A 24006-nucleotide genomic window follows, 5' to 3' on the forward strand; every position below is an offset into this window, starting at 1 on the left:
CCCCTCACATTCCGGGCACAGGAGAAGTAAGGGCAGAAATGAAATGTCAGGGCCACCAGGCAGTCCTCAGACATGGGGGGAGGGAAGAAGAGAATTGGAATGGAAAGCTCAAAGGGAAAGCTGGTGCAGGGCTAGTGGTCTTTTAGACACGTTCCAATAAATCTGGCTAACTTCACACACTCCCTCTGCAAGGAATCCATAAACAGCATCACCTCCAGGCCGCGCTTCTAGAGAACACACACCAGGCTTCAGGCTTGCATTATTAAATGGCTCCAGCCAGGCAAAGCTGCTCACTCTGAAACCACTGTTTTGATACATCATTGCTCTCCACCAAATAATAGACCTTTACAAATCCCTGCTCAGAGCCAATTCCTCCAAGCTGCCTTTCTGGCCTGGCTGCTCGGTCTGCCATGGATTTCCTTCGTTGTGTTGTTCGCCCGAGTCTCTCCTCTGTCTCACACATGTGATTGTTCTGGCGGCCTTGCTAGGCTTTGCTCCTCACGGCAGGGCTGAGGTTTCTATTTTCTTGTGATCATTCCAGGAGGCCAAATTCCAGGTTCTGTCCTCCGAGGCACCCAGTAATTTCTGCTGGCCAGCTGCTTTTCCTGAGAAAGCATAATCAGACCTTTTGATTCCCAAATGCAAACCGCCTGTGTCCCTGCCGCTCTCTTCCCTGGTGAAAGGGACTTCACAGCCCATTCACATTCTGGGCACAGTTTACGCATCGGGGGTGAGCAGCTCAGACCAGGAGCGCCGAAAAGCACAACTGGGGTTTCTGGCATACTGAGCAGAAGTAGAAGGAAATAAAGCAGTTCCCTCATCTGTGTCGTGAAGGGGTTGCGCTCAGCAACATCGAGGGTCCCTAGGAGATCTAGGATCCTACAAGTTTGGGGCAGAAGTTATTTTGTAATGAGGCAGACGCTGCTGCTTGGCCACTCAATACCCATCCTGCCCTCCCTCCTCACCATCAGACACGCCAATCTCGTTCGGAGTAGCCAGGGATCCGGCTAAACCACTCACCTTCCTGGACCCTCTCTAGCAGTGAGGGATGGCCAGTGAAACCTAACAGGGATTCTGCTGGTACTCCAGAGCAGATCTTGGCTTTTTCTAATATAGGTACTACCCCCTTCTGCTCTGCCCTCTCACTTTCTTCCCGTCAGGGAGGCTGATGTTACGCTGGAGGTGACACAGTCATCTTGCGGTCACGAGGCAATGCCCATGAGGGCAAAGGTCTACCCGCGAAAGATGGCAGGCTGAATAGGAGAGACCATCCCGGTACCCGCTGGCACTGTTCAGCCATGACACCAGCCCTGGAGAGCCTAGCTCAGGACCTCTTGCTTCGTAAAGCTAAGTAGAGCATCACATGGTTAAATTCGTGTATTCTGAAGCCAAGTGACATACATGGTTCCAATCCTGAAACTTTTGTTCCTGGTTTTTTTTTTTTTTTCCTAGAAGCCAATTTGGCACAGGTAATAGTTTCTCAAAGGGCAATGAGGAAAAATAAAATCTATCTACCAGGATATTTTTCTTTTGGTTGGAAAACACCAAAGAACAAACTTGTCATGAAACTTGTCTGCATTTCACGAAAAACCAGTGAAGGGCTAACCAGTCTCCCCATCTGCCAGCTGCTTCGCCGTAATGCGGCTCCTTGGAGAAGAACCATCAGGTGACTCCTTCAAGTTTGTTAACTTCTAGAGCTAAGGATTTTCTCTCATTGGCATTTAGCCCCATGACCAGCAATTTGTTGTTGTTGTTGTTGTTGAAAATAAAAATGTATGACTTCCAGAGAGGGTGGAGGTTCCAGAGAGGGCACAGGTTTCTAGCAGCTCTCTCCCAAAGCCCTACTGATATTGCCAAAATAATAACAAGGCATTATGGGAGTGGGTCCATTCACATGGCACAATCTCTGGGGAACTTCTGTTGGATAGGAGGCTGGCTGGTCCAGATCAAAGGAAGGCAGAGAAGACCCACTTAGAACCTGCTTCCCAAGAAGGTAGACTCAGGGAAGGTTCTCTCGCTCAACTCTCCTTACATCAACTACTTTGGAAGGTCAAAGGCTGAATGCAGTCAGGCCATGGGTCAGAAAGACAGCCTGTGGCTTCAATGCCAGTTGCTACAACTTATCAACAGCATTCAAAGTTGCTCTGCTGGGAAGGCCCAAGGGACAAGCAGAGCCTTCCAGACTTCTCCCTGATGCCACGGTAGGGCCCCACGGGGCTGCCCTATGCCATGCTTACTGTTCTCGTCCACTCTCGCGCTAATGGATTCCTCAGTATGTCACAGTCAGCCCCAGAAACGTTTTTCGTATTAGAAAAGCAATGTAAATGATCTCAATGTTGTCACAGACAGTTGTTTCACGGGGTGGCAGGGACAAGGAATGGGCCAGCTCTCTCTTGCCTTCCTTCCTGTGACTTGAAGAATGTTAACACCTGCTACCAACACACTCTTCAAAACCTCCAAAGAAGTTCAGTTCTGCAGAAGCAGGTGCCTGAAAAACTGAAGTGTGAATTTAGTCATGCAAATCAAGGCCAGGAGTTCAGCCTAAAAATAGTCAGGTAGCAACTAAAAAAACAAAACAACAAAAAAACCAAAACAACAACAACAAAAAACTTTAAGGTTTCCTTCCCCCTAAATGTCTGGCCACAATCAGGCCACATTAGGGTGAAGGTGCTCTTACTACTTCCAGTTATAAGATAAATTAAGTTCTGGGGATGTAACGTACAACATAAGGACCATAGTTAACAACATTGTATGATATATTTAAAAGTTGCTAAGAGAGCAGAGCTTAAAAGTTCTCATCACGGGGAAAAGAATCCGTAACTAGGTGAGGTGATAGGTGTGAATTAAACTCATCGTGGTGATCACTTTGCAACATATACACATATCAAATCATTATGCTGTACACTTTAAACTTATACAAGACTGTTATATGTTAATTGTATCTCAACAGACCTGGAGTAAATAAATAAATAAATAAATAAATAAAACAATTAGGTCACATCCAAGAGGCTTTATTCTGTCTACTAATTTTTTTCCCCTGAAGTTTAGAATTCAGCAAGGGGTTTCTTCCTATGCATCCCTGAAATTACTGGAGTAAAAAAAAAAAAACAAACTGGAGCGCGGGACCCTATTATCTCCTAAGCAGGGCCCATGCACCACCCACAGAGACACTTTGGTCACATCATGGCACTCATCCTCTTTCGTGGCCTTGTGAAACAGCCTCAGAAGGGTACCCAGGGTAGGGAACGCTAGCACCACACTGTGAGCCCCAATCAGCACGTATTTTTTTTTTAACATTTGCTTACTGTTGAGAGACAGAGAGAGCAGAGGAGGGGCAGAGAGAGAGGGAGACGCAGAACCTGAAGCAGGCTCCAGGCTCTGAGCTGTCAGCACAGAGCCCGACGCGGGGCTCGAACTCACGAACCGCGAGATCATGACCAGAGCCGAAGTCGGATGCTTAACCGACCGAGCCATCCGGGTGTCCCCAGTCAGCAAGTATTTTATTGACTACCTATGTTGTGCTCAGCACAACGAGTGGGCCGAAGGAGTGCCTCAAGCAGAGGCTGGAGCTGACAGAGGCCCTGGGCCGTGATCGGCCTCACCCACTGCTCTGGTGCACCCGGCAGAGAACATCATGGTCTACGAGTGCCATGCCAACAAGGCTTGGAAGCACTGAACACATAATTGCTTGTTGGTGAAAAGGTTTATGAAGTCTGTGCTGACTCCATATCTCTGCTTTTTCTACTGCCCCCCCTGCTGAGTTGTTGAGCCATCAGCGGACAATGGGATGTTCAGAGTCCCACACCAGACCCAGGAAGGGCAGGAATAAGAAAGCTGCACATACCGACCCAGCCACCCCACCTCTTAGCTGGGCCAGGCTGAATTTCAGTTGCCTCCTATCAGTGTGCATTTAAATCAAAAGGAAACGCTGGGTTTCGACCTACCTCATGTTCCTACTATGTAAACACAGCTGAAACACCAAATGGCTTTCTGGCTGCTATTTTTCTGCTCGTCTTTCTCATCACACACGAAAACGTCCACGGTGACAAGGGCTGGGGGTGGTGGGCACCTTCAGTCAGAACATGATGTCCTGGAGCCCAAGCAGTGGGGGGCAGCTTTGTCGGCACCTGGGCTGGGTCCTGGCCTCCTCTGCCTCAGCCCAGGGCGCCAGGCCTTCCAGCTGCTTCCAAATGTGGGTCATGGGCTGCAGAGAGCCCTGGAAAGAAAACTTGCAAATCCAGAGCAGAACCAGAAAAACAACTCCTGGCAGGGCCTCAGAGCCGAATACCATCTCGGGGTAGGAAGTTAAAAGTCATAGCTACAGAGATGGGATTAGGGTGCTTTGGTCATGAAAAAACATGGTATTTCCCCCCTCGATCCCAACTCCTTTCCAAAGGAAAGGAGTGCCTATGCCACTTGTAAATGGAAGGTTGGGGAAGGGGACATACCATATCTTAACCGAAATTCTGCTGAAATCTCTACAGCTGCTCCTAAATTGAAGTTTTTATTAAAATAAAACAAAAAACTGCCCCCCCCCCACCGGACACACACACCTATTTAAGGCTCTTGTGAGCTATTTAGCTTCTTGGACTAAAATGAAAGCCTCTCTGTGACTAATTAAAAAAAAAAAAAGTTAAAATCAAAAGCTGCCTCAGGTAACCCCAGCTGATGAATCTTGACTCCCCATTCCAAACTTCGTAGCAGCGGGATGCGGACACCGTGGTAGAGGTTGTGCACAGTGCCGGGAGGGTAGGGGGTGCGCAAGAACTCGTCATACATGCTGCTCAATTTTACTGTGAACCTAAAACTATTTTAAAAAATTAAGTCTATTTTGTTTCAAGTGTATTTCTTTATTTTGAGAGAGAGAGCGAGAGAGAGCGTACCCATTCGTAGGGGAGGGGCAAAGAGAGAGGGAGACAGAATATCCCAAGCAGGTGCTGCACAGGCAGCGTAGAGCCCCGCTTGGGGCTTGAATTCTTGAACCTTTGAGATCGTGACCTGAGCAGAAATCAAGAGTTGGATGCTTAACTCACTGAGCCACCCAGGCCCCTTAAGTCTACTGTTTTTACGTTTGTAACGTAGGTTCTTCACAGGACATTCTGTTACTGAAAGAATGGGATAAGAAGCCAGCAAACAAGATGACTAGGAAACAACCTAGGCAGCCAAGAGACCACTCAACCCACAGTGCAGCTGAAACTTGGGGTGGTTCCTAAGCTTCCTCACAGGTGTCTGCTCTGCTCAGGGCTGAGAAGGGCCACCTGCTTCCTCCCTGGGGGAAGTGGAATTGTCCCTCCTCCCCATCCCCTCCTCTTCTCGCCCTCCTGTGGGCCCTCAGTCCTGGCTGCCCAGCTCCTCCTCCCATGCCTGTTGCTCATCTCCCAGGAGGCTGAGGGCCACACAAGCACAGCAGAGAACAAAGGTAGAAGTCAGCCGCAGCACGCAGGGGACATGCAGGGGGCATGGAGGGGGCAGGGAGGTGGCTGCAGGGTGTCCCACAAGAGTCCCCTGTGTAGGTCCCGAAACCCAGGAACTGCTTGTAGCTGCACATTTTCTTTGAAGCTGCATCATTTATTTTACCGTTCCTTCCACTGGCAAACCCTCAGGCTCATGTTCTTATAGCAAAACCATTTGTCCTCGCCTACTATCATATCATACAAAAATGGGGCCAATTAGGTTCTCTGCTTGTTGAATAGAGTTGATGTTATCTGTAATCAAACCCATCTTTGGCAATCAGTGGGGTCTACCCTATACTTCCTTCGTGGGACGAGTCAGAAGAAATAAAGCAAAGCCTCACATCTTACAGGCATTTGGTAAATCCCAACACTCTTACACAGGTATTAAGAGTCCAGAGACCAGCCTTCTGCATGCTCCAAGGCCATAAATGACACATGCACAAAGGGACACACGCATAAACTCCTGGTTGCCAGCCAGAAGGACATCCAGGGACAGATGGACTCAGCCTGGAGAAAAGAATGAAGAAAGTACCTTCATAAAAGTGCATGGGCACTGTGACAGTCTCCAAGGCCAATTTTAAGGATTGTTTTAGGCTTCTGTAAAAACAAAGGAAAGAAAGAGGCAGCCTTGCGTACATTACCCACTGTGCATATTTACTCCTAGGTGCTGTCCGTCTGTCTTGCACTCCTGCCTGGAAACCAGGCCCCTACCCGCTAAGCACAATGCCACATAGCATGCCACGGGCTCAGACCACAGGGAGGCCGCCATGGCCCTGAGACACAGGCACTGCGCTCAGCTGCCATGCACACAGTCCTTGGAGTCAGCTGCAGTGCACGCTCAGTCTTTATTTATCTTAACCACTCTGTAGCAATTCTCTCTTCTCTTGGATCCTGTGATGGGATTTTCCTGGATTTTCTCCACATTTTCCTATCGGCTCTTTCTGAGTTCCATCTGCAGATTCCTCTTCCCTGGCCAACCCTTCTAGGGCCCCCAGGGCTCCATCCTTAGCTTTTCTCTTACTTGTCACTCTCATTTGACCTCCCTGGACCAGCTTCTGTGGGCTATTGGCCTCAGTGATCCCCACTAGACTTGCAACATCCAAGTCTACACCTTCAGTCCAGACTTTTCTCCAGAACTCTAAATCCAAGTTCCCAAAGGCCTTTTCCGAATGTTCCATGGACACATTAGAATCAATGTTTGAAAGGGAACTCATTATTTTCCCCACCGAACGCGATCCTCCACTAAATATCCCCTTTCCAGGTCACTGGAAGCCCCGCCAACTCAGTCTGCCACTTCAGAAAACAGGAGGTCTCCCATATCCCCCTCACGGTCCCTCACGGTCCCCATGTCTCCCGGTCTGGCTCCCAGCCCTTGCTTGCATTCATGTGCTCGTCCCGGTCGGGTCCAAGGCCCTCACGGTGTCTTGTTCGACCTCACGGCTGAAATAGGCAGCCACAGATCATCTCACCACCATTAATTCTACCCTCCAATCCATCCTTCGTAACCACTAGGGTTTCCTTTCGACAACATACTTCTGCTCCTGTCCCTCTTGTTAAAAGCCCTAACAGCCTCCTACCTTCCTGCCCACAAAAGAAAGGCCAAATGGTTAAGCAGGCATGTAGACCTTTTATGATCTTGTCATATACCCCAACACTCTCCGCAGGGCACCTACTCTCAAAGTACATAAAACTACTTGGGATTCCTAGAATCAACCATGACATTTTGCACATTCCTACTCTATACTTGCTGTTCCCACTGCCTAAAGAACTCCTGTTTTATACGTCAGGACCCACTGTAAATCTCACCTGCTCTGTGAGGTGTTCCCAAACTCTTTGTGTTCTCTGCGCTCCAGAAATACTTTGAATGCAGCTCTAACGCAAAAGGTACACCAGATATTTAATGACTTGTTTATACATCTTCCTTCCCACTCTACTGGGAGGGCCACAAGGTCACAAATGTAATATCCTCCTGCCTAGAACACGCACAGGTTTAGAAAAGCAGTTCATTAAGTTCCTCAAATTGGAGGAAGGACCGACTGTGAGAGATGTTTCCCCAGGATGCGTGGACAGGAAGCCATGGGAAGGAAGGAGTTAATGTTTGAACCTTTACAATGTTATGATTGGTAACCTTGGATTTAAATTTCTGCTTAACACAATTGGCCAGTGAGAAAGCATTTTCATCACAAATCCTTATTTCCTCCAAGTTTTCTAAAAACATCACCCTATCAGTTTGAATCCTGCAGGCTCTTTCTCAGCCAAAAGGAATTTCCCTTTAAACAAAAACTATTCAGACATTTCCAAGATATGAAATGTTAAAAACCAGGATTTTCCACTCAGACAACTAGGAAACTGTTTATGGATTTTTTTCCCTCCAGACTCCTCTTATTTGCCAAGAAGTCTGAAGAAGATTTTTTTTTCTGATGTTAAAAAAATGTTTCCTACCTCTGTGCCTCTCTGTTTTTCCATTCTTTATTTTGTCTGGGATTTACTGAAGCAAGATTTTAAGTCAGAAAACAGAGGCTACAAAATGCAGCATGACATCTGCCAATTAGCTGCCCCAATTATACAAGGAATCAACTAAATCTACTTACTGGTGTTTTAAATCATTTTTTAAAGCTGAGAGCCTTGCAAGGGTAGGAGCATGATATCCAGCATAGAACTACGGGGTTTAAAAAAACTCTCTGGGACCACGCGATACAAATGCAGCATTTTACAGCTGGATAAACTGAGACCCAGAATGTCAAGTAAACTTGTTACAAAATGAATTCACACAAGATGCCTTATGAGCCAAGGAAGAACTCTCTTCCAAGAGACACTGTCTATACTTCTAACAAGAAGCAGGCATAGAAATTTGGGTGGCTCAGAGTACCCCATCTCAACTCTTTAAAAAAGATAAATAAATAAATAAATAAATAAATAACACCTCAAAGCTTTTCAGTAATGTCAGCAAAATCTATATAAATAAATTACTCTACAATACAGCAGTTCAAAGGCAGGCAGTTCAACATGAGGCAATTGTAACTGAGATTGACAGCAGTTATACACAACAGAGGAATACATGGTACATGATTCTAAGAGGTTATGTCTGATTTTTGCACTGACCTTCCACACAGTCCTAGAAAAAATCAGACATACCACCCCAGAACACCACAAAGTGTTTCCCAATCTGAAGAATAAGCACGAGCCCAGCCAAAACACAGCCTCCATGTGATGGGTGACACTGACTCTAGAAACAACTGTGTCCCAGTAATGACCTGTGAGCTTCTCATGCATCTATACGCAGGAGAGCTGAGTCAGTAAAGATTCCCTGAGATAAATGGGATGTAGTGCTAAGGGGGTTCAAAGTGTCCCCAACTCTTAGAGTAATGCATCATGAAGATTCAAGGATTACCCAGCCACAGCTCTTCCGCAGCCAATGAGGGCCCAGAAGAATCTTGGGTTATACCAAAGAGCTCCCAGTTTCCATCAAGAGACAAGTAATAGATATGAAAATCTGAGAACCAGCTGTATTGAAGGTGACAGAGGAGCCCAGGAGAGCGTACAGAAAGAAGGTACCAACTGCTCACATTTAACAGGTAGTAAGGAAGCCAGGGAAGAAGGAAAAGCTAAGCCCACTAGACCGTCACGGAAGCCAAAAGCAAGAATGAGTTAGGAGATGACCTTGTGGTCAATGCTGCCAAGTTACTTCCATGAGGCCTAGCAGGTAAGGACAGAGAACAGACTGGATTTAGCAGCTAGACAGAAGTTGGACGATCTTCTAGCAACAGTAGGAACCAGAACAGACAGGGTGCGGAAGTAAGCAGAAAGTAAGGAAATGGAGACTGTAGCTATTGCCCACTTGTTTGAGAAAACCTGGCAGTAAACAAGGGAGAAAAAAATGAGCACGAAGGAGCAACAGCAGAGACGTATGTTTACAGCAGAAGGTAGAAGGACAGGAAATGAAGATGTGTGAGAGAGAATAATTACAGGCCCCCGTGCTTCCCGAATGATGTCAGACTCCTGAGGTGAGGACCTCTCTTCCCCAGATTAGGGGAGAGAGTGGAAAAGCCTATCTATCAGGGCCAGGCAGTGACATGGGAAGAAACCGTGACCCAAAGAGGTGAGGTAACTTGTGGAAGGTCACTAGAGAACCAATGGCCCTTGACACCAAATCTGCCTGGCTCAAAAGCCCACCCTTTCCACAATGCTGCCTGCAATGCCACTCTAGTGGAAACTGGGACTGTTAGACAGCCATCCACACTCCCACCTTGTTCCCTAAACTATGCAAGAAAAGTTATTGATGCCAAATGACCCATGTTGCTTTCCACTAAATTTTCAGGTTTGCAGAAGCATTTACACGAATTCAGAGTTTTAAAAATATATTAACAAAAGAGGTCAAGGCCACCAAGCGTATCATTTCTCTAAGACTGCCTCACTCCACTTAATTATGTATCTCTGAGCATCCTGCACTTGGCTAAGCATCATGGGACGACAGCAGAGCCAAAGTCATGTCCCCTGTCCTCAAGGAGCTTGTGTTTCAGCTGAGCAAATCTCTTCAGTGCTCAAGGCCTCAGATTCTCTGTAGACAATACAGGCCATTGCCTCCTATGCGCCTCACAGATGACCTATGTGATCGATTCAGGGAAAATCGAGGTCACTTAGAACTTTATTTGGAAGAGACGAAGAGCATGTGATGAGCAGGGAGGAAGAGGAATAGGTTCAAGGGTGACCCAAAGATCATGGGTCTCATCATTTTCTTTCAATCCTGACTCTGCAGGGGCAGGGAACATGAACACTCCCTTCATTCATAAAAGCACTCACTTGGACAATTCAGACATCCTACAACGGTAGGCTCAAAACCCTACTAAGGGCCCAACCAAGGCCTAGGGCCATTTGCCCCAAGTCAGTCAGCAGACAGGTCTGAGCCATAGCAGACTGAGGCAGGTAGTTCAAGATGCCAACAGGCACACATGGGCTTGTCAATATTTGAATAGCTATAAACAACTGAGAATACAGCTTCTTTGAACACTGACATTCAGCTTTCCACCTGCTGATCAGAGGTTGTGTGGCCCTCGAATGAAACAAGTCATTCTTGTCTTGCATGATAAGCATGATCATGGACTTAGTTACCTCCAGTCCTGATATTTGACCCTGATGCAGACAGTTCAGATAATATAGTTAATTCTAGTTAATGAGTTGGGACACAGTGGCACACTCTCCCAGATATCCTTTGTGTGTATTTTGGAGAGGCTATTCCTGTCTCTATGGTCTTCCTTCATTGGGTGCTATTAGCACAGCTAAATAACATCCTTAGAGCTTTGCAAGCGGCACAGTACTTGGTTCGATATTTTATTCCCAAGGCTAATTATTGTAGATTTTAAACATGTTCCATTTGCTAGCCCACCTCTGTGAGGAAAACAGCCATTGGTCAAACAAACCCACTAAAGAAAGGACTGCCAACTCAGACTATTTTCCTAAGGATCACTACAATGGTCATGCTGATTGAGCCTCCAATCGCTTCTCAATCCCCAAATGACTGATCTGAGCCAATCATGTAAATCCCTTTCCAGCCATTGGTTTTACGATGGTCAAGTGACCCAATCCTTGCCAACGAAACTCAAAGTAAAATCAGCTGATAGGCTTCTGAAAAAAGTTTCTTCTATCCTAAAAAGGGACACAGGAAGATACAACCTCTCTTTTTCCTTTGGACATTTGTCATTTTGAATCGAACACCCGAAATTCATATGGGAATGAGTTGCTTCCTGGTTGCATCCAACCTGAAGGTGAAATCTGCACATAGATGGATGGCACTTAGGACCACAATGATACCAAGGAGTCGCCAAATGAGCCAAACAAGGAGCCATACTTCTAGGACTCTTACAACATGACATAATAATTTACTTATTGTATAAGCAATCTGAATCAGTTTTCAGTTAGTTACAGCTGCAAACTTTATAATTATTAATCAATTATTAATCTACATACAATATCTCGTATCTCTTGTAAGAGCAAATTCACATCAGACCTCCCTGCTTCCATAGAATACTATTACTCAGGGGTCTTTCAAGAAAGAGGGCAAGTACATGGGGTGGCTCAGTGGGTTGAGCGTCTGATTTGGGCTCAGGTCATCGACTCGCGGTTTGTGGATTTGAGCCCCACGTTGGGCTCTGTGCCGACAGCTTGGAGCCTGGAGCCTGCTTTGGATTCTGTGTCTCCCTCTCTCTCTGCCCCTCCCCTGCTCATGCTCTGTCTCTCTCTGTCTCTCAAAAATAAATAAGTGTTAAAAAAAAAAAATTAAAGAAAGAGGGCAAGTACAAAACTCAGCCTCACCGTCTCATCCTTCAGGGCTGTGCCTGAATTCCCCATCCCCAACCTGTTTTATCACTATGAGAACAATTTCAGAGACAATAATATAATGGGTCAAAGAAATTTCACCAAGCCAATGAAAATCCGTTAAATTGTAGATAAATTAGCAACACATGTACCTGGTTGCCCTATGAATAAGGGCCATATATATGGAACAGTGGAAGAATAGTGAAAGTTCCCTCTATTCCCCAAATATTCCTCCTGTACAACCTGGATATTGCTTTAAGTTCTCCATTTACAGATTCACCCTTTTGAGCTGAAGTAATTGTAAACACCCATTTAGGGGGTCATATGTTATGCCTTACTAATATTTAAATTTTTAGTATAAGTTCATCAAATCTTTCATGAGAGCAAAATTTAAGAGGAGGGGTTAGAAACAGAACACCATTACAGTGAGTCCTTGGGGTCTAAGAAGGGAGGAAAACCTGAAAACAAAGGTAAAGAATGGTGAAGTGAGGGCCTTGAAGACAAAGTATGTTTGCTTTGCAATTCTACGTGAACTCACCAGTTATCATTCAGTTTGTGGAGATCAGGTGATAAGTAATGAATGATATTCTCAAGCCACAGGGACCCAGGTTCCCCCTCAGGACCTGGCCACAGGCCAACAATAGGAGTTATCTCCAAGGTGGAACATCAGCCCAAAAGCTCCAATATCCCATTGGAGCCACATCAGTTGCTGGGCCAGCTAGGAGGAAGGGGAAACCACCAGCCTGTGAGATCAGCCAACTCCATCCCGGCACTCAGGGATAGAAGAGGAAGCCAGATGGCCTTCACATCCGGACACCAGGCAGGTTGAACATTCCCTTAACTCTCTACCTCCCACTGTCTGGAATCAGTCGTTTTATTTTAAGAACCAACGAGATATAAAATTTTAGTGCATAACCACTGAAGAACCTTACAAAGTACTGGATTTACGTGAATTGCATTGAAAACAAGCAGAACATCTGTCATTATCTTTGCCAAGACTTCGTAGTTCCCATCGTATAATTTTTTACAAAGATTAAAATCATTGCAAAAATTGAAAAAAAAATCCCTATTTTCCAGATTGTTAAACCGAGATATAAGAAAGGTACCAAGATCATAAAATTTATCACACCCAAACCCACTATTAATCCTCCACCCTGAGAGCCCCTTTCCACCAAGCATTCCTGCCTCCTCTCTTCACCCAAGGCTCCACGGACTTGAGAGGTGTTGAGCTTTAATGGAGCACCAGATCCCCTCTGCCCCTATGGAGACTCAGGCTAAAATTACCTCTAGTCCAGTTTTACATGGTGCCTGTAAGCTTTAGTTCTTCATTTTCTAAATACACTCAGGAGGTAAAAATTAGAACAGTACAAAAGGGATAGTATGTAAGTAACCCCCTCTCCCCTGTTCCCTCCCTTGACCTCCAGTCCCCAGGTCCCCTTGCCAGAAACAATAATCTATTTCTTGAGCATCCTTCTGAATTTAAACTGTATATATATAATATAAAGTTTACAGCCTGTTTTGCTCTTTGAATTACAACATCCCACAGTGAATTTCCAGAAATGTAATTTGCACAGAATCTTAGAGGAACACAACATACGTATTAGAAATGCCCAACACCCAGGCAGGTTTTGGGGGAAAGGAACAAGTTTTCTCACAATGATTTCAAACCGTAAGAGACATACTTCTCGTTTTTTAGATCCACCTTTTCTGAGCCCACGTTTAGCCTGTACACACTCTTGAAGAAACAGTGTTCATAAAAGCACTAGTGACTGGCCCAAAATAATATTTTGTCATCTGTAAGGGAACAATTTTTTACGCTTCAAGAGGAAGCCCAAAGCTGTAACAACTCAGGATTGAATGAGCAAGTCCATATTCGGTCTATCCGTGCACTTCATTATTTTGTAGACTTTGAACCTGTCGCCCTCCAAGCCTTTGTCCTTCTGAGCCAAGAAGTCTTCTTTACAATAACCAAATGAGAAAAACATTGCTCCCTGATGGCTCACAGAAGGCGCCAGAGATGTTAACCACTCCAGCCTCAAGCAATGTGAACCTTCTATGTTTTTAAAATCGGGTAGGTGACAGGTTTGCTAAAACAGGGCATTAGCAATCATGCGTGTGGGAACTAAATCCCTATTTAGACCTGGAGGTCAGGCCATTCCACATTTTGGACGAACAGTAATAATAACCAGTTCTGCAACTGGATACCCAACAGAGTTTAAGAAACAGATGGGAAAGTTATCTATTTTCAAATCTCTGCCAAACTCCCCTTAGTTTAGAAGGAATATAATCCAGTCATCTGTGCTACTAAATCCAATACCTCTTTCAACACTAATTCATACACACAGGGGCAAGGACTTGTAGCAATGATGAGTGGCATTTTGTATGAGTGAGCTGCCCAGAAGAGACATACATCCCTAAGTATTAGAGCTAAAAGTCGTTAAAAGAATAAATAAAACTAGAAAAATTAATAAATAAAATAAAATAAAATTGGAAGAAAAATAATCACACATCACTGCTTCATCACCGTGACATAGAAAAGCTGAGCCCTTAATACCAAAAGGAATGTTAAGGTCTCTACCCCTGAAACTGTGCATAAAGATCTTAATTAGAGCCAGTCCAAACTGTCCCATCTGGAGTTCATGTCAAGTCACAGGTAGCATTTCAAATCCTGGCCTGTGATCTCACAAATGCAAGTCACGGGCTGAAAGGGAACGCATACGCCTGGACATAATTCATCCCACCAGCTGAAAGACAACCCCAAAACTGTGGCATTACAGCCGCTGGATGAGACATGCTCACAGTATGTGTTAGAACAAAAGGCAAGAACTGCCTCTCTGCAAATGGCTAACACCTGGAGCACCCAATTATCAGAAGATACTCGAAGGCCAATGTGCTGTAAGTTCTGCACTGACAACAGGAAGCACATCTGGGCCACCGAGCCAAAGGCAACCCACGTGGTCTCCTCGGGGGGGAAAAAAGGCTCAGTGAGCAAAACCCAGATCACGCTACACATCTGGCTTTTGCCCCAGCATGAACTGCCTCTCCTTCTCAGCCCGGCACTCTGCATTTTTTTCAACGTTTTTTATTTTTTATTTTTGGGACAGAGAGAGAGACAGAGCATGAACGGGGGAGGGGCACAGAGAGAGGGAGACACAGAATCGGAAACAGGCTCCAGGCTCCGAGCCATCAGCCCAGAGCCCGACGCGGGGCTCGAACACACGGTCCGCGAGATCGTGACCTGGCTGAAGTCGGACGCTTAACCGACTGCGCCACCCAGGCGCCCCACTCTGCATTTTTTTCAACAAGTCATTCTCCGCCACTGCCCCACCACAAACGCTTTGGTGGGAATCACAGGGAGGCCCTCATCCCTTTTCCCAAAATAACGTCAGCCAGAGGCAAAGGCCAAGGAGGTGGAGCCTGAGGCCATTTTGCAAAAGTTTCAAATATCCTGGCACCCACCCCCTTAAAAGAAATCATGAAGGGGAGACAGGCAAGCTTCTCATTTTCTCATTAGTGTTGTCTCTCTGCCTCTCTCTCTCTCTCATTACAAACTTCTGCATTTAAAAAACACAAAAAAAACCCCAAAGGGATCTCACATAAAATCATATTAACATTGCTGGCTGTGGGAAAACAAATTTCATTTTGCAAATTTAAGAACCAAAGATTTGAAATGGAAACTTTCAGAAAATGTGCAGTGTTCTGTGACATTTCGATCCCCAAAAGGGGTCCTGGAGGCATAAGGCTGAACAAAGAACTGGTGAGCTGTCCCACCTTCTCCAAAGCTTTTTTGAAATACGCAGCTGCCTCAGATTTTCCAGACTCTGCTGATCTTTCCTCTGAAGAGAGAGGAAGCAGACTTCTTGGCTGTACAGTTCAAGAAACCAAATAAAGTAGTCTCCCTCCTAAAGTCAAAGGGGCCTTTCCAACACACACACACACACACACACACACACACACACACACGTACTTACAGGAATATAACCAAGAAAGTAAAGAAAGAGAGAATATGACAGCGAAAGAAAGAAAATGCCTCTTTGTTTAGTTTTTTTAAAAACCTTCCCACAAAATTAATAGCAAACTAAACAGTGGCATATTATTCTCCAGTACCTCCCCCTTCTGCTTTACAGTTCTTCCAGCGAGAGCAAATGACATTACAGATGTGAAAAAGGCTCGGGGGGGGGGGGGGGGGTACAAATTGCTAAAGAAATACAAACTGTCATTACTATTATTAAAACTTTAAAAGGGCCAGCTGCCCGCGTCTATCTGTTCAGACAGAAAAACCACACCTCTCCCTAGATCTCTTCACTCTGGGCATACCTGCCTCTTCCCAGATACTTCCTTCCCAGGTCCCCGTCCCCAGCTGTTCCTTTGATGACCACACCTCCCCCTTGCAAGGCGCCCCTTCCCCACCCCGCCGAGTCCTCACCGTGTGGTACATGAGAGCCTCGGTTTCCCCAGGCTCTGACAGCTCGCTCAGCTTGCGGTCCCACTGCAGGACGCTCTGCTCCCCGCTCTCCAGCACCTCCATGCTGGTCCGAGGGACGCTGGGCCGAGGATGCTGAGGGCAGGAGGGGAGCGGGCAGGGCCGCCGCAGAGGGTGAGGTCCGGCTCCGCAGGGGGTGTGTGCGTGTGTGCGTGTGTGCGCCTGGGCGCGTGTGGCTTATGCACTTGGAACGGAAAACGTTCTCTGCCTGAGAGAGAACTGCCAAGGGTTCCCGTCCTATGTCCTCGGAAATTTGAGAATCGTCGGGGAGAGACAGGCTGCCCAGGTATCTGGCTGAAGGCTGAAGGGGTTAAAGCTGGGCGCGCATCCAAAATAAAGGCAGGAGATCAGCTCTCATCCTAAGAAAATCCCTTCGCAGTAAGCCCACTTTCCACTACTGCTCCAGACACAAACTTTGAGACTCCCCAGAGCTTCTCAGTTGGGCTCCAGGATCCAGCTCTGACTCCGCCTCCACCTAGGGCAGTGACCAGTCGGATACTCACTTCGTCCGCTCTACCCAATCAGAAGTCTGGCTTTCCGCCCTGTCCCGCCTTTAAGGCTGGGCAGCGGGAAGTCTCTGCCCATACTTTGGAATGTGGGCGGGGACCGCCTTTGACGTCACCGGGGAACTCCTTCTGCCAGGGCGCAACCAGCCACAGCTCTCTAAGGCAGCGGGCCAATGGAGTGCTTGAATCCGGGAGTGATGGACTGGCATTGTAGCCAATGACAAATGGGGACCTAGGAGGAACAGCCAATCAAATAGCGACAAGAATACATTTTACAAAAGAGGGAGGGCGAACTCAGTACCTTCGCTTAGAATACCAAGTTAGCGCGCGCTCCTGGAAAAAGAGAGCTGCTGTGTGGGCCGATTTATATATTGTCTTAAGTATTTCATATGCTGTTTTAAATATCTATATACGGTCTTAAATATTTTCTTAATATAGATTAGGTCATTTGAGTCTGGATTGTTTAAAAAATGAGTTACATATTATACACAAACATAAATATTCCCCATTGTGCACGAGTTTGTATTAGCGAAGTTCTAGCAAATTGTCATTGCCTGTTCACATTTTCAGCCCCCTTTCTGCTATGCTCTTCTCCTGACATGTTGTTTTTAGGGGCTTCACTTATTTTTTGCTTTCAATTCACCCTGCAGACTATTGATAAGAGCCAATGGCTTGCTTCTCCAGGTCCTGAAGATCAAGGAGCTAAAGACCTGGAATTCATAGAGCCTTTTATCTCTGTGGAAGAGTCAGGCAAACAAAATAAAACAAACATATAAAAAAAAAATAAAGCCATAATATAATTTCAGAAAGTAGTAACTGCTACAAAGAAAAATAAAAGCAAGGTAAGAGGATGGGGCAGTTCGATGCTATTTTAGATATCCGTCAGGGCTCTTTCTGGGAAAGTGACATTTGAGCACAGACCTGAAGGAAAGGAGGTTTGAGGAGGAGCTGGTATTTTGCTGACAGAGAAGCCAGTTTCTGCAGCAAGATTTTCCTCAGTGACTGATGAGAGAGGAGGCCTGAGAGATGGGCAGGGTCCAGATCACCAACCTGCCTAGATTAGGGAAGAGAGAGCCTATTCTAGTATTTTCTCCCAACACTGTGATTTTTCTTCCTCTTTTTAGACTCCTCCTTTTAAGGAAACAAAGTCATTGAAAAGATAATTTGTTCATTTTGTTTTTGGTATTTTTAATTGGTTTTTTCATTTTAAATATGAAGAGGTCTGCCAAGTGTCTCTAGAAGTTTCTCACAATAGCACATTCAGGTATTAGGGAGTACTTCCTCCTCTCCTTTGCAAGCATTTCTTGGTGAGTGGGGTCAGTCAAAGGTCTTGGAACTCTGTGTTGTCTTTAAGCAGCAGATTGTCATGTAAACTATTCCATTTGTACGGTCCTGTCTCCTGGGACTTTTGAGAATATTTTAATACTTGAATAGAAATTCTAGTTTATGGGCATACACCTTCTTTGTGTAATATTTTTCTCGTTTTTCCCTTCGTCCTTGATTCATTAAAAAAAAAAGTTTTTTAATGTTTATTTATGTTTGAGAGACAGAGAGCGACAGAGTGTGAGCAGGTGAGGGGCAGAGAGAGGGAGACACAGAATCTGAAGCAGGCTCCAGGCTCCAAGCTGTCAGCACAGAGTCCAACGCGGGGCTCGAATTCACGAACTGTGAGATCATGACCTGAGTGAAGTCGGACGCTTAACCAACTGAGCCACCCAGGTGCCCCAATTCTCATTTTTAAATCTGCTACCTCCTTCCCCACATCCTCTTAGCATACCACTCAACATGAGTAAGAAGGAAACATGTACATCCTCCTTAATGGTGGAATACAAATATTTATCTGTCAAATATTGCTGCTTGTGACAGAATCAGCCTCTGGTTATGCCCCATGTAGTAGGCAGCTTCTTGGCTCCGATTATTCTGCTTCTTGGTATTTATATCCTTGTGTAATTCCCTGCCCTTGAGTGTGGGCTGGACTTCCTTGAAACAAATAGAATATGGCAAAAGTAATGGCTTCCAAGAAAGATTCTGACTGCCCACTTGCTTTGTACTCTCTTCCTCTCTTGCTAGCTTGCTCCAAGGAAAGCCAGCTGCCATGCTGGGAGCTGCCCAGTGGAGAAGCCCACATGGCAAGGAACCGAGGGAGGCGTCCAGCCGGTAGCCAGCAAGGAACTGAATCGCTGAGTCCCATAACCCTTGAGCAACCACATCCTGCTAATAACCATGCGAGTGACTTTGGGAGCAGTTCCTCCCCCAAGTTGAACCCAGAGATGACTACAGCATTATGAGAGACTCTGAACCAGAGGACTGGGCTAAGCTGCAGATTCCAGACCCACGGACACGAGAGGTAATACACATATGTTGTTTTTAAGCCACTATGTTTTTCTTCATGAAATAAGTAATATAATAATTGGTACCCTAAAGGTTTGATGAAATTTACCTGTACTCCAAAAATAATGTCACAATCCCTAATGGTGACTTTTTCCCAGCCCTCCTTGTTTCATGTTTCCTCATATTTCTTGTTCTGCACTTGGGTTTTGTGTCTGTCTCTTTCCCTCTCATTCTTGGGATTTAGCAATTGAGTTGACTTCCCCCTTCCTCCCCCCAGTTTGTCTGGCATCCTTAAAAAGTAGCAGCAGTTACTCCTGTGTCTTTTTCTTTTTCTTTTCTTTCTTTGTTTTTTTTGGGGGGGGGGGATAGAATTGACATAAAACATTACATTAATTCATGAGTTTCAGGTACACAACATAATGACTTGGTATTTGCATATATTACAAAAAGATCATCACAATGTGTAGTTATAGTCAACATGATGCACATTATATTCTCTGGACTTCTTTATTTTATAACCAGGGAATTTATACCTTTTGACCCACTTCACCCATTATGCCCCACCCCCCATCTCCAATCTGTTCTCTGTATCTGTACATTCAGTTTTTTTTTGTTTTTGTTTTTGTTTTTATATCTCACATATAAGTGAGATCATACAGGATTTGTCTTTCTTCCTGACTTACTTCACTTAACGCCCTCAAAGTCCATCCATGTTGCTGGAAATGGCAAGATTTCCTTCTTTTTAATGGATGAATAATATTCCATTGTGTATTTATACCACATTTTCTAAATCCATTCATTCACTGATGGACACTTAGGTTGCTTTTGTGTCTTGCTATTGTACATAATGCTGCAATGATCATGGGGCTGCAGATATCTTTTCTAGTTCGTGGTTTTATTTCCTTCAGATGAATACCCAGAAGTGGAATTGCTGGGCCATATGATAGGTGTATTTTTAATTTTTTGAGGAACCTCCATACTGTTTTCCACATTGGCTGCACCAATTTACATTCCCACCAACACTACACAGGGGTTCCCTTTTCTGCACAGCCTCACCAACACTTACTGTTTCTTATCTTTTTTCTAATAGCCATTCTAACATGTGTGAGGTGATATCTTATAGTGGTTTTTATTTGCCCTTCTTCATTTTCCCTGATGATTAGTGATGTCAAACACATTTTTATGTAACTGCTGACCATCTGTATGTCTTTGGAAAGATCTCTATTCAGATCCTCTGCCCATTTTTTAGTTGGATTATTTGTTGTTATGCTGTTGAGTTATATGAGTTCTTGATATATTTTGGATATTAACCCCATATCAGATATATGATTTGCAAATATTTAATGCCATTTGGTAGGTTGCCTTTTCATTCTGAGGATGGTTTCCTTTGCTGCACAGAAGCTTTTTGGTGTGATATAGCGCCACTTAGTTATTACTTTTGCCTTCATTGCCTTTGCTTTTGGTGTCAAATCCAAAAAATCATTGCCAATACCAATGTCAAGGAGCTTACCACCTTTGTTTTCTTCTAGGATTTTTCAGGTTTCAGGTCTTACATTCAAGTTTTTATTCCCTTTTGAGTTCATTCTTGGGTATGGTTTAAGATAGTGGTTTTGTTTTGGGGCGCCTGGGTGGTTCAGTCGGTTAAGCGCCCAACTTTGGCTCAGGTCATGATCTCATCGTTCACGAGTTTGAGCCCCGTGTCGGCCTTGGTGCTGACAGCTCAGAGCCTGGAGCCTGCTTTGGATTCTGTGTCTCCCTCTCTCTGTGCCCCTCCCTCGCTCTCTCTCTAGTGCGCAAAAATAAACATTAAAAAAAATTGTGGTTTTGTTTCATTCTTTTGCATGTGGCTGCCCAGTTTTCATATCATCATTTATCCAAGAGACTGTCATTTCCCTTTGTATATTCTTGGTTCCTTTGTTATAAATTAATTGACTATATATGCATGGATTTCTTTCTGGGATCTCTATCTCGTTGCATTGATCTATCTGTCTGTTTATATGCCAATACCCATACTCTTTTGATTACTGTAGTTTTGTAAGACAGTTTGAAATTGGGAAGCATGATGCCTCCAGGTTGTTCTGCTTTCTCAAAATTGCTTTGTCTGTACTGGGATTGTTTGTTCTGTTTCTGTGAAAAGTGTCATTAGAATTTTGACAGGGATTACACTGAATCTGTAGACTACTTTGGATAATGTGGACATTTTAACAATATTAATTCTCCCAATCATGAAACAAGAAATATCTTTCCATTTATTTGTATTTTCATTAATTTCTTTCATCAGTGTCTTATAGTTTTCAGTTACAGGTCTTTCACCTCCTTGGTTAAATTTATTCCTAGGTAGTTAATCCCATTTGATGCAATTGCAAATGGAATTGTTTTTTAAATTTCTCTTTCTGATAGTTCATTATTAGTGTATAAAAATGCAACAGATTTTTGTATGTGGATTTTTGTATCCTGCAACTATATTGAATTTTTTTATTAGTTCTAACAGTTTTTTGGTGGAGTCTTTAGGGTCTTCTATATATAATATTGTGTCACCTACAAATGGTGACAGTTTTACTTCTTCCTTTCTTATCTGGATGCCTTTTATTTCTTTTTCTTGCCTAATTGTTCTGGCTAGGACTTCCAGTACAATTTGGATAAAAGTGGTAAGAATGGACTTCCTTGTCTTGTTCCTGATCATAGAGGAAAATCTTTCAGCTTTTCCCCATTGAGTATGATGTTGGCTGTGGGTTTGTCATATACAGACTTTATTATGTTGAGATATGTTCCCTTTATACCTACTTTGTGGAGGGTTTTTATTAAATGGATGTTGAATTTTAGCAAATGCTCTTTCTGCATCTACTGAGATGATCATAAGATTTTTATCCTTCATTTTGTTAATGTGACGTATCACTTTAATTTGTGGATATTGAACCATCCTTGCATCCCTGGAATAAATTCCACCTGATTATGGTGTATCATCCTTTTAATGTATCGTTGGATTTGGCTTGCTAATATTTTGTAGAAGAGTTTTGCATATACATTTATTAGGGATGTAATTTTCTTTTCTTTTTTTTTTCTCTTTCTTTCTTTCTTTCTTTCTTTCTTTCTTTCTTTCTTTTTTTTCTTTCTTTTTTGTTGTTGTTGTTGTTGTTGTGTCCTTATCTGGTTTTGGAATCAAGGTAATGCTGGCTTCATAAAATGAGTTTGTAAGTATTCCCTCCTCTTCTATTCTTTTGGAAAAGCCTGGGAAGAGTTGGTATTAATTTTTCTTTAAATGTTTGGTAGAATTCAGCAATGAAGCCATCTGGTCCTGGACTTTTGTTTGTTGGGAGGTTTTTGATAACTGATTCAATTGCTTTACTAGTAATTTGTTCACATTTTCTCTTTCTTCATGATTCAGTCTTGGTAGGTTGTATGTTTCTATGAACTTATCCATTTCTTCTAGATTTTCCAATTTGTTGGCATATAACTGTTCACAGCAGTCTCTTATGATCCTTTGTATTCCTGTGATATCAGTTGTAACATTTCCTCTTTAATCTCTGATTGTATTTATTTGAGTTTTCTCTTTCTTGGTGAGTCTAGGTAAAGGCTTGTCACGTTTTTTTTTTTTTAATTTGAAGTTTATTTATTTATTTTGAGAGAGGTGGGGAGGGAGGCAGAGAGAGAGAATCCCAAGCAGACTCCATGCTGTCAGCATGGATCCTGATGTGGGGCTCGAACTCACAAACTGTGAGATCATCACCTTAGCCAAAGTCAAGAGTCAGATGCTTAACCAACTGAGCCACCCAGGCATTCCAGTTTTTTTTTTTTTCTTTAAAAATATAGCTCTTAGATTTATTGATTTTTTTCTATTGTTTTTAAAAAATTTTTTATGTTTATTTATATCAGAGAGAGAGAGAGAAAGCGAGCATGGGCAGGGGAGTGGCAGACAGACATAGACAGAATCTGAGGCAGGCTCCAGGCTATGAGCTGTCAGCACAGAGCCTGATGTGAGGCTCGATCTCATGAGCAGTGAGTTCATGACCTGAGCTGAAGTCAGATGCTTACCCAACTGAACCACCCAGGCACCCCTTTTATTGTTTTTTTTAATCTCCATTTCATTTATTTCCACTGTGATCTTTGTTATTTCCTTTCTTCTACTAACTTTTGGCTTCCTTTATTCTTTTTCTTATTCCTTGAGGTATAAAGTTAGGTTGTTTAGTTGAGATTTTCTTATTTCTGAATGTAGCCATTTACTGCTCTTCTACCCATTTTGATGTAGGTTTTTTTCTCATTTGCCTAATGTATAGGAGTCACTCAGCTAGGTGGGAATGCAAACTGATGCAGCCACTCTGGAAAACAGTATGGAGGTTCCTCAAAAAATTAAAAATAGAGCTGTCCTATGGCCAAGCAATTACACTACTAGGTATTTATCCAAAGGATACAAAAATACTGATCTAAAGGGCATATGCACTGCAGTGTTTATAGCAGCATTATCTACAATAGCCAACATATGGAAAGAGTCCAAATGTCCATCAACTGATGAATAAAGAAGATGTGGTATATATACACATGGAATATTACTCAACAATCAAAAAGAATGAAATTTTGCCATTTTCAACAATGTGGATGGAACTAGAGTGTATTATGCTAAGTGAGGTAAGTCAGCCAGAGAAAGATAAATATCATATGATTTCACGCATACATGGAATTTAAGAAACAAAGCAGATGAACGTGGGGGCGGGGGGGAAGGAAAAATAAAATAAAAATAGGGAAACAAACCATAAGAGACTCTTAAATATAGAGAAAAAACTAAGGGTTTCTGGGGGGGGATTTAGGTGGAGGGATGATCTAAATGGGTGATGGGCATTAAGGAGGGTACTTGTTGGGATGAGTACTGGCTGTTATATGTAAGTGATGAATCACTAAATTCTACTCCTGAAACCATTATCACACT

At 43.8% G+C, this 24006-nt stretch overlaps 2 protein-coding genes across 4 annotated transcripts in view; one reads left to right on the forward strand and one right to left on the reverse strand.

The window, feature by feature from the left end:
• CREB3L2 (cAMP responsive element binding protein 3 like 2) overlaps positions 1 to 24006 on the reverse strand; it is a 228908-nt gene that overhangs the window by 103292 nt on the left and 101610 nt on the right. For 2 of the 3 annotated variants that reach the window (XM_042925828.1, XM_042925837.1), the window contains exon 1: positions 16192 to 16700. The exons of the other annotated variant lie outside the window; for it this stretch is intronic. In XM_042925828.1, coding sequence (XP_042781762.1) covers positions 16192 to 16293 — 102 coding nt within the window. In that variant the 5' untranslated portion in view covers positions 16294 to 16700. Of the gene's footprint in view, positions 1 to 16191; positions 16701 to 24006 lie in introns of those variants that run through there. 3 annotated transcript variants of the gene reach the window in all.
• Positions 19032 to 24006, forward strand: part of AKR1D1 (aldo-keto reductase family 1 member D1) — a 90683-nt gene continuing 85708 nt past the window's right edge. Inside the window, exon 1 of the mRNA XM_042925861.1 lies at positions 19032 to 19101. The gene's annotated coding sequence lies outside the window, so the exon portion shown is untranslated. The remainder of the gene's footprint in view (positions 19102 to 24006) is intronic.

The sequence above is a fragment of the Panthera leo genome, chromosome A2, assembly GCF_018350215.1.
Source record: "Panthera leo isolate Ple1 chromosome A2, P.leo_Ple1_pat1.1, whole genome shotgun sequence".
Lineage (NCBI taxonomy): Eukaryota > Metazoa > Chordata > Mammalia > Carnivora > Felidae > Panthera > Panthera leo.